General features: G+C 40.7%; 1 protein-coding gene across 1 annotated transcript; it reads right to left on the bottom strand.

Annotated features, from left to right (window-relative positions):
* Positions 1–289: 289 nt before the first annotated feature.
* On the bottom strand, positions 290–6,775 carry narfl (nuclear prelamin A recognition factor-like). Its single transcript, XM_042087204.1, has 11 exons — positions 6,656–6,775; positions 6,131–6,226; positions 5,846–5,989; positions 5,403–5,535; positions 4,988–5,122; positions 4,637–4,755; positions 3,919–4,048; positions 3,741–3,813; positions 3,454–3,591; positions 1,930–2,087; positions 290–1,095 (listed from the first exon to the last, which is right to left on the bottom strand). The coding sequence occupies exons 1-11, from the start codon at positions 6,719–6,721 to the stop codon at positions 854–856; spliced, it is 1,434 nt and encodes a 477-aa protein (XP_041943138.1). The 5' UTR covers positions 6,722–6,775; the 3' UTR covers positions 290–853.
* Positions 6,776–15,639: the final 8,864 nt, after the last annotated feature.

The raw sequence follows: 15,639 nt of genomic DNA, 5'->3' as shown, positions 1-15,639 counted from the left end.
ACAAAGCACAGTTCACCTGCCGTGGAATGCACTTAACAAACACATTAGTCAAAGGTGGAGGCTCAACTTGGATCATCATGATTAGGTCAGGTTACTGCTTCTTTGATTCCTTCACAAATAATTCTGCATTCTCTCGCTTTAGCTCACAGAAATCTCGGACACATTTAAAGACATTTGCTTTTGTGTTTCAACCGCAATGTATGACAGACTCACACTTTGAAATTAGACATTTTATTAAGTAAAATATTGAACATTTATATAACATAAATTGAAAATATTTGTATAATATTTATATAGAATAATATCATGTTGATTATATACATGCGATGGTAGATTCATAGATGTAATAAAAAAATACTGTTTGTCTTAACAAACATAAATATGCAGTGTGCACTACTCATGAATCAGCTAAGGATAAATATATTATTACACTTTAGGTAATCAGGCCCCAAAAATCATTTGGACACGATGTCAACAAAAGGCCACAGTGCATTTAACTGCTTTTTAGTGCAAGACAAATACTTGTTAGCATTATAGTTCACATCTTAACAGTTCCTCTTCAAACAAGCTGGAAATGCTATTGCCGTATCTTCAGTGGCTTATTTACACAAAGCAGTAATGGACACTCTACTCTGCAGCTACATTATTGGCAAGGTTACAAAGAAAGAAGGCAACTGCTTTGATCATGTTAGAGAGATATGAGAGATGACCTTACTCTACACAAACACCCTCATTCACTCCTTTTCCCTCCCTCTGTCCTTGCAGTGGCATGACTCGCTTTTGTGCGCTTAGAAGCCCAGCGGCTTGTGGTCATAACCCGAGGAGTTTGAGTCCTCCCGTGTCGGGTCCTCACTCACCACTTCATGGTGAGGCCGCTGGAGGCCTTCTCCACAGCGTGGTACTGGGTATGGAGCAGCTGGCGAGCCCGCTCTTCGCCGACGGTCTGCAGCCAGGTGTGGTAGAGCTGGCTGACGCGGGCGTCCCCGTCGGGCGCGGTGCTGCGCTCGGCCTGGTACAGCGTCTCCACCTGCTGCAGCAGGTCCTTATTGGACTGCTCTCCCTGGGGCTTCAGCTGCCCTCCGCCGTTCAGACAGCCTGGACAGGAGAGGAGGTGGACAGTGTGTCATGCCACACAGCAGAGGCCAGGCACAACTTATTCAGATCTAAAAGCAGCACTTAATGCTCCTCTGCTCCTGAGGATTCCTCCGTTCTATTCCACAATTTGTCACTGGCACTAGACTATGAAAGCCTGCAGTTCTGCGACATCTGTCGGCAGCAGTTCATTTTTGTCGAGCGACACTTATCGCCTGGACTATAAATTGGCCTTAGCAGGTCAGGCATCATAAGAATTACCATAGAGATCTAACATAGATAAGCATTGAGAGAGACAGAAGGAATGTGTTGATAGTACGGTCTATGACACAACCAGCCTACTTTAGCTAGTGAGAAAACAGCCAAGGAATGATTTACAGACAGAAATACACATTGGGTAACGTTATTTCTGTTGACGTTCAAACAAAACGGAGAGCTAGCTTGCTACTCCCCCCTCCCCTCCAGTGCAATTGAAACTCTCCTCAATGCACATCTCGTCTGTGATTGGCTGGAACAGTTTGTTATGTTTTTATGGTTCATGCTGGACCAAGTTGCTTTTGTTGCTGTTTTTGGAGCCTGGGCTGTCCACAGAGACAACGTTTCTTTACAGTCTATATAGGGCACTGGCAGCTAGTGGATAGTGAGGTAATTTTTGCTGTATTTGACAAAAAATGTTTTAGATTGGAAACAGCGTAACATCGGTTAGAGCACCTTTAAGCAGGAGCCAAGAGAGTTAAATTGGAAATAATGATCCTAGACATAGATGCAATGACTCTTGCATCAGGTGGATTATTATACCTGCATTGAACAGGAATTCAGCAGGAGTTCAATGCTCACCTGATGGACATGCCATGACCTCCACAAAATGATAGGGTGACTTTGCCCTCTTCAGTTTCTGTACAAGGTTTTGAATGTTCCGGAAGCCATAGGTGGCCGCAAAGCGCAGTAAGACGACGCCATCTTTCTCAAGGGTAATTTCTTGGAAGTCTTTGTTCCTGTTAAACAAAGAAGTGGTTTGTAGTTGTGTGCGTGCAGACAAACAAAATCATATTGTGACATATACGCAAAACTACGTTGTTGTAAGATAAAGACAACCTGTGCCATAGAAATGTAAAAATATACAAAGAATTGAGCATTGGTCAAAAAACTCCCTCATTTACGAAACAAATATGTGACATACAACAGGCATAGGACAGGCGTACACTCATTTCCACACAAAGCATGGCATTTATCAATCGGTGGCTACACTCAAAACTCATGTCAAGTCTCAAATCGTGTACGGAAGTTTTAAGTTGGCAATGCAGTCTTACGGTGCAGCAGAGTAAATCGGTGGAGGATTGGAAAGTTGGACAGTTATGTTCATAGAATATACAGTAGTCTAGGGCTTAAGACTTTTCCAGCACATTTGTTGCCTACTTTCCATAATGTAGCTTGTCATGTTGACACATTTGATGGCTAAGGATAGCCATCATGTGGACAGCATTACTTTTGTCAATGAAAATGCGTATTTAGAAATGCGGTATAGCCACAAACTACTTTTTTCAGGGACAAATGGCATGTGTTGTACGGTTAGGTCATGCATGCATTTGGTAGTATGGTGTGTTCTCTCTGCGAAATAAAGTTTGATACACTGGTTCAGCTGGACTTCCCACATCACCGTGGCTCTCAACTCAAAGTCAGAAAAGTTTCACTTTTTGACGCATTATGCCCCTCCATATCTGAATTCCAGGCGTGAGGCCTCTACAATGAGAATAAATAGGGGCGAGATATTCAATTACGCTTACCATATTTACCAATACATGTTCATTCTTACGCTAGAATTGGAGTGATATGAACGTTTCATGAATCACACGTGAGTCCTGTTTTAAGATGATTCCTGCACTCAGATCTGCACAGGTTTCTACACTCGATAGATAGATGAGGGTCATCAAGTGCTTATTTGAACTTACTATGTCACAACCTCACACACAAGCTGACCTGTGAATAGCAAAGAACCCTTTGGATAATACCATTGCCAAAAGCCTCTACATACAAGCCGTAAAACTTGACACACTCCATGCCACAAAAGGAGATATGCAGTGATTTATTTTGTGATAATTTGTGGTTGTTATAAAGATTAGGCATACAAAAGTCAGGTTCTCTTCACTCCTTGAAATAACATTCAAGGAAACCACTCCTAAACCCCACCTTTTTCTAATCTATCAAACGGTCTTATTTATAGACACCAAATGACAAACATACAATTTACTTTTAATTTCTCACCTTAGACTCTAATTTGATCTGATTACTACAGTTTCATTTATCCAAATTTGCGTGTACTCTGGACTTTGTGAAAGTGTAAATATAATCTGCTGGGCTCACTTGAGAGTTCTATAGGTGAGCTCCTTCACTTCCTCCCCAAACAGCTCTTTGGCAGCATGGGTGTAGATATGGTGCAGGTATCCCCCTGAGCCACTGCCAGCATGGGCCAAAAATTCCTCTCCACACACATGGTTGAACCTAGTAACAACACACACACACACACACACACACACACACACACACACACACACACACACACACACACACACACACACACACACGGTTTATTGGTAATATCAGTTAAGTGACCTATTTATAAAATTCTTCCTTACAATTAATTTACATACATAGGGTCTAAGGGTGCAGCTTCAACATCATTCAGAGAGACACCCTCCTCCTCCAACATCTTCAGAACTTCACCTGAAAGTGCCAAAATAGTACATAAACCCACACAGAAAAAATGTGAGGGATATATTTTCATGACAAGAAATAAAGGCTGGTTGTGTTAGCACGCCAACTTCACACCTGAAGTGATGACGCAGTCCACCTCTCTGGTCTCCGATTCATTCAAGTAGAAATCTGGTCTGGAGGCCTCAAGTTTTTTGTCGTAACAGGGCATCACAGTAACATGGTAGATCTTCTGAGGAGACAAGCCCTGTGCAGAGAGTTACACACCATCCAATTAATTAAGACTTGTATACACTTAAATAGAGACTCAGAAGTTACAAAAGCCAAACAAACACCAGGTACCACCATCAGCACCACCACTGTTCACAAGCCGAGTTTTCATTCAATGCATTTGCATATGTTTAGTGCATGCATGAAACTTGTAATGAACAATGTAAATGTCTATGCTTTGTGATGCAAATTAAAAATGGACCTTCCCCTAAACAAGGGAGGAATTGTGAACAGCCATGCAACTTGTATCCATTGACCGTAGTCACATTATACCCATGAGAATAGAACATTAATCCACCCCTCTTGCGTATTGAGTTTTAATTTGCAAGTGTCTCCAGTCAGGATTTGTTATTTGAATGGTAAAAATAATTGGATGGAACCCGTTACTACTGCGCTTGCAAGGGAGAGACAAGCTTAACAAGAAAAGGCTGGTGGTAAATAAAGGATCTATTTGTGGACTGTGTTAAACCTGTGATGGTACCAATGTCTTAAACAGACAACTGTTTAAAAAATGACATATTGTTTGGCTTAATTGTATAACTGACTGTGAAGTCAGGGTTAATACCTTTTGCTCAGCAAAGTAATTCTTCACCAGGGAGCCCATCATCTGCTGTGGGGAACGGGTTGTACTAATGTATGGTAGGATGAACTCACCATGAGTCTTTTCAGCATAACAAATCCAACCTATTCACACAAACACATATGCATACAAATAATACAAATTAATTAATATGATTAAGACATGACAGCCTTACAATAAAAACTAGAAAAGCAAGTTGTCTAAAAAAGGATTTCATATACACCACTCACTCTTCGGGGCACTTTATGGTTTGACTTACACATTGTCTAAAAAAAACTAGTTTGTCAGGTTCCAGGCTGACCGATGGTTTATGGGAGTGGACAGGGTGTGCCTTACCTGGGCAAGCAGAGGCTAGCATGGGCAATGCTTTCTTGTCCTCCTCCTTCCTCCGGAAACGCTGGAGAAACTCCCTCTGGCTCTCCAACAGGCTGAAGTTGCGGCTGAAGCTGGTGTCAAACACATAGTGAACACCTGAAATCAGTAGGCAGATGGATTTTCTTAGAAATGAAGGATATTTCATGCAACAAATGAGCAAACTGATGAGTTTCTTGCCAATTTGAAATTAAATGGCTGCAAATTAAGTATAGATGTAAGTACATTTTCAAGTAAAAATAATTATTTCACATTTTCTCAACTTTTCTATTCATTTCCTTCGTATGTGCTGGGTAAAATTTCTAGGTGATTTTAAATGGTAAATAGTAAAATATTTACAAAAAGCCGGAAGAGTCTTCAAATCATGCTCTGAACTCACCATGGCTTTTAAAGAAGGATGTGAGCCTCCTGCCGGCATCGCTGCTGCTCAGGCCAAAGCGGGCGGCCAGCGAGGCTCTCGACTGAGGCGAGACGGACACCACCACCACCTGCTGCTCAGCGACACTCCGTTGCTGCACAATGCCACACACACACAGAATAAATTAACAATCAGTCAGATGATTAAACAAGCAGATGATCAATCAATTAAACATAATAAATAAATTCAGATCGCACGCAAAAAGCTGCTTCAGTTCTAATCTGACAGCGCTCTGTGCTCTCAGTATATGATCCTTTATCAATGATATCACTTCACATCACATACAGAGACACATCACATACAGGGACATTTGGTATAGGGCAATGTTGTTGGGTCAGTGTCACAAAGTAGACCACAGAATTGTTCTTCAATTCATTCATCCATCCATGCTATGCAATGCGCACCTTGTTCTGGCGAAGCACTCTGAACAGCTCCTCATGGCTCTGCTGCGTGATCAGGACACTCTCAGCAGAAGTGATGCACCCACTGCATGCCAAGCAGTCGTTCAGGGTGATCTTGGCCTTCTCCAGCTTCTGCATTCCTCCATCCTAGAAGTGGGGACAAACTACTCAGCTCAAAGGGTTTTAAAGTTCTTCTTAAGCTTCTGAGCCACTATATTGTTTTTTTTATGCATATGTGTAGCCTGTGTCTAACACATGCACACTCAATAAAACAACCTTTCAGCTTACCTGATTAACTTGAAAATAACTCCCGTCATCTTCAATTTGTATTTTCGCCAATGAGCGACCCTGTTTCTTCTCTACTTTGATTGGCTTCACACATTCCTGGACAACACAAATAATTTGTTCAAAAGAAAATATGACGCAGTCAATGTGAAACTGGGAAGATAGATATATATACTTTATTGATCCCCTAGGGGAAATTCAAGGACAAGATGATACTATGGTAGGCTACAGCTCTAATAACATTAGCTCACGTTACTTCAAACTCCTTGCCAAACCTGTTACAATATCATATTACATATTGAAAACTTAAGATTCTCTTCAGTTTTTCTATCCACTGACATTTATCTCATGTCATCTTGCTTACATGAGTCATGACATGACTGTTGTTGTAGGGGTTGTGCTGGCTAACGTTAGCTTGTCTATGATCTACATGATAATTAACGACGAACATAGGCTACGGCTTATATTTATAAGCATCACCGTATGAAATCGGTTTAACAGCATAATCATTTTCGTCTTTTAGCGTACCTGTGACGGAGTGATGAAATCATCTAGATCCGTTAACTGTAAAACACCACTGAAGTGTGAAGCCATGTTGGATCAATGTGCCGTAAAGCCACACTTCCTGAACGCTCAAAAACTGTCGCAGCATGTCGCTAAACTGTTAGTGCACTTAAAGGCACAGTCAGCAATTGTTTATGTTTAGGGACAAACTAAAAACTGATATCTGATCCAATTATCATCTCATGTTCTCATGTGCAACACTTCTCTATAGTGCAGCAGATTAATGGCATATTTCAAGAGAATCGTTCAAATTGGTATAGAAGCATGACATTTGGCACAGATACTCTCTAAGGGTCACTTTTTGGGAAAAAGGCTCTGGCCACCCAGAAATTCAACATGGCGGCCATTTTTTCAAGATGCCCGCTATTTTTGTCATGTCATTATGTCAATCGTTCAAACAGTGATGTAGGCATAACATTTTGTGAAAATACTCTCTTAAGAATGTTTTTTTTTTTTTTTTTTTGAAAATGTGCTTGTCCCTCAAAAATTCAAGATGGCAACCATTTTTCAAGATGGCCGCAATTTCTCTTGAATCCTTACATCAATTTTTCAAATGGTGATGCTAGATAACATATGTAGTTAAATAGCCGCACCTGAATTGACAGGTTGTGCCAGCACGGGAGAGCCGAGCCAAGGGTAAGCGGGGCAATACATGACTTGTTCATGTATGCTTACCTGGAAGGTGTAAAGATCACATGGGACTTAAATGGCACTGGATGAATGATCTGGCTAGGTGTAAGTGATCCGAACCTAGTTGTATCCCATACTTGAATGTGTACTATGTCTATGATTGAGGTGGTAAAAGGATAACCCCTCGGCCTTAATCAGACAACAATCCCCCAAAATGGCAAATGAAAATCCCATGTCAGCCAAGAGATCAACTGATTGAATGAAATGTTGTCTTTGTCAGACAGACACAAAGGAACCCCTCCTATCACCACCTACCCATCATGTTTCTCAACATGATGGCTATAAAATGATTGCCACCAACATTCCACTCTTTCACAATAGTGACCTGGAGATCCTTGAGTTTGTGGTCCTGCTGTATGATCGATCAAGCACAGCTGTTAGTGTAGATGAGGCTAGACTTGACATGTTTGCCCGAAAGCAGAGGCCATATGAAGCCATTCCTCCAACAAGGGCAGCTCTGCTTCAACACACTAAACGTGCTGCATATCAGGCAGGCTGCATATGGGGTCCTGCTGACTGGAGATGAAAAAAGCTTGGTGAACAATGGGGGGTCTTCTGGACAGCAAATGCACCAGTTGCACAAAGTTGTGAACAGCTAGCCAAGTGTGGCTGCAAATCAGAGTGCCGTGGAGGATGCAAATGTTTTAGATTGGGTTTCACTTGCACAGAACTGTGCAATTGCAAATGTGAATAAAAAAGTAAGTTTGCAGTGGGCGAGAGCCGATTTCCTGATTCTGGACCATGATGTACATGAACACCTTCCTGGATATGTTGCCCCCAATACAACACTTGCTGACTGCCAATCAGGGAGGCATTGGCTACCATCTTTATTATGGCACAACCTCTCAAGCTCAGGCTGGACAGTCTAACCACAAGGCCTTTGAGCTGGTAAAAATGTGAATTTATGTTATTTTTTCAATCCTTCCTTTTAACTCAGTCCCAACCGAGTACACTATTAAAGCAACACTCACTTTGAAAAATGCCTTGCATTTTTGCAATTGCCTTTTTCTAAAAGTGTGGCCGTTAGAAGATTTTTGCTAACATGCATGGAACATCTTGGAAAAGGTCTCCATCTTGAATTTTTTATTGGCCATCCAGTTTTTTCAAAAAGTGGCCTTAAAGGAGAATTCCGGTGTGATATTGACCTAAAGTGTATTGAAACATGATACCGAGTGTGAACGTATGTCTCATAGCCCATCTCGACTTGTCCCCTGCACTCCAAAATCTGGCGCTAGTTAGCCGATGCTACCAACAACTTTTTCAGTAGTGGTGCTTCGGCATCGGGCTAGCCATGCAAATAAATCACTGTTTTACACCCATTTACGAGGCTCAATGTATCTCCACACTTCATTGGTAGACTTCCTAGGGCCCTGACATTTAAAACGAGACATTGAGAACTTTGAAAAAGCACTGGTAGTTTACTTACAAGACGATTTATACAGACAGTATCTTCATGAAGTTTAACGTTTGCAGCCATCTTGAATTTAGTCACGATAAGTCGAGCAACGAGTAAGAATGAACAGGTATGATAAGGGATCAGATTCCAAAAATAATTCAGTGGAAATGCATGGATTCCAGTTTCTTCCAGTAGCAGCAACTGGAATCCATGCATTTCCACTGAATTATTTTTGGAATCTGATCCCTTATCATAGCTGTTCATTCTTACTCGTTGCTCGACTTATCGTGACTAAATTCAAGATGGCTGCAAACGCTAAACTTCGTGAAGATACTGTCTGTATAAATCGTCTTGTAAGTAAACTACCAGTGCTTTTTCAAAGTTCTCAATGTCTCGTTTTAAATGTCAGGGCCCTCGGAAGTCTACCAATGAAGTGTGGAGATACATTGAGCCTCGTAAATGGGTGTAAAACAGTGATTTATTTGCATGGCTAGCCCGATGCCGAAGCACCACTATTGAAAAAGATGTTGGTAGCATCGGCTAACTAGCGCCAGATTTTGGAGTGCAGGGGACAAGCCGAGATGGGCTATGAGACATACGTTCACACTCGGTATCATGTTTCGATACACTTTAGGTCAATATCACACCGGAATTCTCCTTTAACAGAATATTTGTGGCATATTTTCTGTATCACTTTTTGGAAACAGTGGCAGTGAACATAGGACAGGAATGGCAGCCATCTTGAAAAATGGTTTCCATCCTAAATTTTTGAGTGACACATACCTTTTCCCAAAAGAGTGTTTCTGCCTAATGTTATGCTTGCATCACCATTTGAACAATTGAAATGATTAATATTCGACAGGAATGGTGGCCATCTTTAATTTTTGAGGGACAAGCATTTTTTTTCCCCATTAACAGTTCCTTTAGAGAGTATTTGTATCAAATTATATGCTTAGATCACTGTTTGAATAATTGATATAATAAGCATTGAATAGCAATGGCGGCCATCTTGAAAAATGGCCGCCATATTGAATTTTTGAGTGGCCAGCACCTTTTTCCAAAATAGTGGCCCTTAGAGAGTATCTGTGCCAAATGTCATGCTTCTATACCAAAGTGAACGATTTTTTTTACTAATCTGCTCCACTACTAGAAGTTCATGACTGTATGCAGCTATAAAACAAGTAGGCCTAGCTTAGGCTACTTTTAAAAATAGGGGGAAAGAACAAGAGAGAAAAGAAAGATACAATGCAAATGGTAAAAAAAGTAGGCCTACTAGACATGAGTGCAATATTGTTGCTGGATTATTTGATTATTCTTTTCAAATTGGAGAAGTTTGAGATAGGCCTAGCCTACATTTAAAAATATATTGTGAATTTGAAATGAATTCAAAATAATTGTAATAAAAAAGAAAGCAGTCAGAACTTTGGATAGGCTATAAGTTAATGCAGCACGTATACATTTAATTTTTTAAAATAAGTAAAAGTAAGAAGAAAAATTAAAACTCAAGTATTTCTACTTAGTTACTTTCAGTGTTGTAGTGAAGTCACTATGCCTCGAGTCCGAGTCCAGGTTCGAGTCCCCAGTGTTCAAGTCCGAGTCAAGTCCAAGTCATTAAAAAAAAAATTCCAAGTCAAGTCCGAGTCGAGTGCACTACTCATCCGAGTCGAGTTCCTATTGATCAAGTAGAGTCCAAATCCAGCACTAAAGTATATAGCCTACATGTCGTTCCATTTTTTCCCATTGCAGATGAAATCCTTAAAAGCAAAACGTTCAATCTTCTGTCTCCAAGCAGGGGTGCCATCACTTGTGTGAAAGTAGTATTGCCAAATTTCTTGCCAAACCCAATGTGTTGTATTTATTATATCGGAGAGAATACCATACCATAGCCTAGGCCTACTCATAATAAAATAACAATCCACATCCCAATCACACAGGCCATTAAGTTACATTATGCTGTTACTGACTGCTGACAATTGTATAGGCAGTTTTGTAGAAGTTCATACTTCTCAAGAGCTAAATGGACGTTGGAGTAGGCTAGGCATATTTGTAAGAGGTAGTGTGGATCATAAAAGGGCCTCCCCCGGGCAGTTTTAAAAAATTCTGTCTGTTAAATAGCCTACACAATTTTAGCGCAGTTTGGGAGGGGCAGAAACAGAGCAGGGTCCGTCTTGGTAGCTTCTTTCTGACTCCCGTGACGTGAACACTGGCTACCTGCAACTGCATAATGTCATCACTTTACTGACAATATGGAGACATATTTCACGTCAACAATAGATGAAAACTAGCTTTCGGTTAACGGAGATGCAGATCTGCCTAATTAATTTCTTTGCGCAACAGGCCACATTCTACGTTCATTTCAGCGAGATAAGTGAAATAAATGTTTAAGCTGCTATCGCCATAGGCTACTATTTGCTACCATCACCTGTTAGAAATAGAACACGTTGCTATTTCCTTTTTTTTTCGTGCAGTGGATTAGGCTATCAAATCGCTCGTTTGAACAGTAATCCACTTCATTCGTGGTTTTAAATATAGTTGTTTCTGGCCTACCCACGAGAGGTTCAGTTTGTCAGTTTCACTTGCGCAGACACGTAGGCCTACATTGAAACTATGGACACTACTAGGCAATTTAATTTTATGCTTCTATATTTTATGACACCAAAATTAAGAAGTAGGCTATGCTATATCTTGTCGGGAAAACTCTTACAGTTGTAGTTTATTTTTCTTTCATCCGATAAAAGCCTGCTGCAAATTAACAGACAGAAGCACGACAGGGCACGCCCCAAATGAAAATGAATGAATGGAACCTCGCTTCTCGCGTCAGTCAGGAAAAACACTGTTCACCAAGTCACGATGATCAGCTATCCAGCAGCAGTGTGTGATGTTTAGCCTAGGCTGAGTGTAATCTTAGGTAATGTCATGTCATGTATGAGAACTAATACATTGAAATAGCGGCAGCCATGTCTCCAGGCATTTTGGTGTTAAAGTTAACGTTAGTTTGCTTTGCATGTCAATATCAATGTATTGTGCTTATAGAGCGCCAAAACATTACACATGTATCATGGCACTTTACAGAATGTAGGCAATCAGAGAAAAAGGAAAGAAAGGAAGAAAAGAAAAGAAAGAGAGAGGTCAATATAGGACAGTAAGGCCTGTATACATGACAAATGCATATGATAGTCAGGTGTAGAGAATAAGACATGGTGTTAAAAGCACTTGAGCAGAAAGTTACAAGAGGTGGGGTGATTACGTATCTGGTTTGATAATTCATTAATCCTGATTTAGTGACAGAAAGTTCAAATAGTCCAGCATTGGATTTGTCCAGGGGAGGGGAGTTGTCATGGGGCATGTGGTGGGTCGGCAGACAGGCCAGGAATCCAGGAAGAATTGTCATAGGCAGGTGATGGGTCGCTAGGCTGTACGGGCCAGGAATCCAGATAGGGGGACAGTAATAGGGCAGTCGAGGATGGGACTTCAGGTGAGATGGGTGAGAGGAGGGCCAACACATGGATGGTTGATGACTGGTGATGATATACCTCACAAGTGAGGTACAGTAAGGGGAAAAAAAAGAGAGATGTAGAGTGGGTTAGTATTACTGAAAAAAAAAAGGTTAATGTCAATAAGTAATTAGTGGTACTATATATTGTTACAGTATATCATAGTGAGAATAGGCAAGAGAGGGAGAGTTGAGAGAGGAGAGGGGGTGGGGGGTTGTACGGCGTGACACATGAAAAGTCCATGACAGCACTATGCTATAGCAGCATAACTAAGGCATGGTGAGGGGTAGTCGGCACCATCGCAGGTATGGTCAGTGACCACCATCGCACGCGCGACTGGGGTGCCAGTCACACGAGGACTCAGCAGGGTGGTCCATTCCACAAATCACTGAGGTGGGTGAAGTTCCACACCGCACCATACCTAACTATGGGAGGCAGTAAAGAGGTATGTTTTAAGTCTAGACTTAAAAATAGGGAGGGTGTCTGCTAGTCGAATTGAGGAAGGAAGATTATTCCAGAGGAGGGGTGCGCGATAGCTGAAAGCTCTGCCTCCTACTGTAGTTTGAGATTCTTGGAATTACAAGGCCAGTATTCTATGATCGTAGCGGTCTAGGTGGGTTATATGGGACTAGGAGATCTTTAATATATTCTGGTGCCTGGCCATTAAAGGAGAATTCCGGTGTGATATTGACCTAAAGTGTATTGAAACATGATACCGAGTGTGAACGTATGTCTCATAGCCCATCTCGGCTTGTCCCCTGCACTCCAAAATCTGGCGCTAGTTAGCCGATGCTACCAACAGCTTTTTCAATAGTGGTGCTTCGGCATCGGGCTAGCCCATGCAAATAAATCACTGTTTTACACCCATTTACGAGGCTCAATGTATCTCCACACTTAATTGGTAGACTTCCGAGGGCCCTGACATTTAAAACGAGACATTGAGAACTTTGAAAAAGCACTGGTAGTTTACTTACAAGACGATTTATACAGACAGTATCTTCACGAAGTTTAGCGTTTGCAGCCATCTTGAATTTAGTCACGATAAGTCGAGCAACGAGTAAGAATGAACAGGTATGATAAGGGATCAGATTCCAAAAATAATTTAGGGGAAATGCATGGATTCCAATTGCTGGAATCCATGCATTTCCACTGAATTAATTTTGGAATCTGATCCCTTATCATACCTGTTCATTCTTACTCGTTACTCGACTTATCGTGACTAAATTCAAGATGGCTGCAAACGCTAAACTTCGTGAAGATACTGTCTGTATAAATCGTCTTGTAAGTAAACTACCAGTGCTTTTTCAAAGTTCTCAATGTCTCGTTTTAAATGTCAGGGCCCTCGGAAGTCTACCAATGAAGTGTGGAGATACATTGAGCCTCGTAAATGGGTGTAAAACAGTGATTTATTTGCATGGCTAGCCCGATGCCGAAGCACCACTATTGAAAAAGCTGTTGGTAGCATCGGCTAACTAGCGCCAGATTTTGGAGTGCAGGGGACAAGCCGAGATGGGCTATGAGACATACGTTCACACTCGGTATCATGTTTCAATACACTTTAGGTCAATATCACACCGGAATTCTCCTTTAATGGCTTTGAATGTTAGAAGTAATATTTTGAAGTCAATGCGACTTTTAACAGGCAGCCAGTGTAGAGATGCCAGGATTGGGGAAATATGTTCATATTTTTTAGTTCTAGTGAGTGTGCGAGCAGCTGCATTTTGTATAAGCTGTAGGCTCTTTAGACAGGTGTTATTGCAGCCAGCGTATAGAGCATTGCAATAATCAATCCTTGAGGTGACAAAAGCATGGATTAATTTCTCAGCGTCTGGTAAGGATAAAGACTTCCTTACCTTTGAAATGTTCCTTAAGTGATAAAATTAGTGATAGGTCTTGGTCAATTGTAACTCCTAGATTTTTAACACTTGTGGATGAGGATAGTCGAAGATCAGTAAATGTAGCCTGTGATGAGGATAGGATATCCCTCGTCTTTTTAGGACCTAAAACCATGACTTCTGTTTTATCGGAGTTCAAAAGCAGGAAATTATTTGTCATCCATGTCTTTGTCTCTTATGCATGTGTCAAGTTTGGCTAACTGAGTTAATTCGTCAGGTTTTATGGAAAGGTATAGTCGTGTATCGTCTGCATAAGAATGAAATTTAATGCCATGTTTCCTAATTTCTGAGCCTAGAGGAAGCATATAGAGAGAAAATAACAGGGGCCCTAGTACTGAGCCTTGAGGCACCCCATATTTTACCATAGTCTGGGTAGACGGTTTATTGTGAACCTGTACAAATTGTCTGCAATTAGAAAGGTATGACTTAAACCAAGCGAGTGCTGAGTCTTTAATGCCTATCGAATGTTCAAGCCTGTGGAATAGTATATTGTGGTCTATGGTGTCAAAGGCAGCACTGAGGTCCAGGAGGACCAATATTGATGTCCATTATCGGCAGTGATGAGGAGGTCATTAAAAACTTTAACTAAGGCTGATTCAGTACTGTGAACATGATGTGACTTGCGATGTATGACAAGAAGCAGTAGCCGAACATTCCCTTGAACTAAAATTAGTAGCCTATTACAAATAATTTAGATATTAAAATCATATAGCAAGTTATAGCCTAATGACATACTACAATTATAGCCTTATGATACTACTACAAAAAAAAAAGTCGAGTCCTCGACGAGTGCGAATGCACGAGTCCGAGTCCAAGTTCGAGTCATTCAGTGCTCAAGTCCAAGTCAAGTCACGAGTCTCTGAATTTAGCTAATGACTCGGGACTCGAGTACTACAACACTGGTTACTTTACATCTCTGGTTCTGACTACTGCCACTTTGCAATCTTGTTATGATTTAGCAAAGGGGTTGAGGAACAATGTTGTTCAAACAACAAAGTAAAAAAGAATAAATGTAAAATGTTATTTGCTGAAATTGTGACAGTGTTGCTTAGGTTATCTGCTTTTTATCCAGGATCTTTAATGCCTTACTGTAAAGAGACTATGGATTTAATTGTTGATTGGTTGACTTGGGACCAGTTAAACCATAAGGCACACTTGTTCGATGAGCTCACCTTTGAGTCCAACTAGGGCTGTCAATCAAAAAATTTAATCAAATTAATTACATACGCTGTGATTAATTAATCTAAATGAATTGCATATCATTTTTGCTGTGAAAGTATTTTAAATATTTAAATTCAAATGAATCGTTAAATAATCAGCATTAGTGACATTAAAGTTCAAAAACTCTTTTATTATTATTTTCACTGTTCAAATAATGGCCATAATAATCTATGATATGACCTAATATGGTGAGGAAATAAATTCAAAAGTGCGTCGGGAAGAAGTTTTTTTTTTTTTTTTCCACATACAAGG

The sequence above is a fragment of the Alosa sapidissima genome, chromosome 3 (assembly GCF_018492685.1).
Source record: "Alosa sapidissima isolate fAloSap1 chromosome 3, fAloSap1.pri, whole genome shotgun sequence".
Taxonomy (NCBI): domain Eukaryota; kingdom Metazoa; phylum Chordata; class Actinopteri; order Clupeiformes; family Clupeidae; genus Alosa; species Alosa sapidissima.
The sequence above is the reverse complement of the archived record's forward strand: the minus strand, read 5'-3'. Positions and strand labels throughout refer to the sequence as shown.

Bases quoted from the DNA above. Each gene is read 5' to 3' on its own strand.
- narfl (XM_042087204.1), bottom strand. From the start codon at position 6,721: ATGGCTTCACACTTCAGTGGTGTTTTACAGTTAACGGATCTAGATGAT. The intron at 5,990-6,130 runs GTAAGCTGAAAG...CCCCACTTCTAG, and splicing joins GTTATTTTCAAGTTAATCAG to GATGGAGGAATGCAGAAGCT. The intron at 4,049-4,636 runs GTATTAACCCTG...CTCTCTGCACAG, and splicing joins ATTACTTTGCTGAGCAAAAG to GGCTTGTCTCCTCAGAAGAT.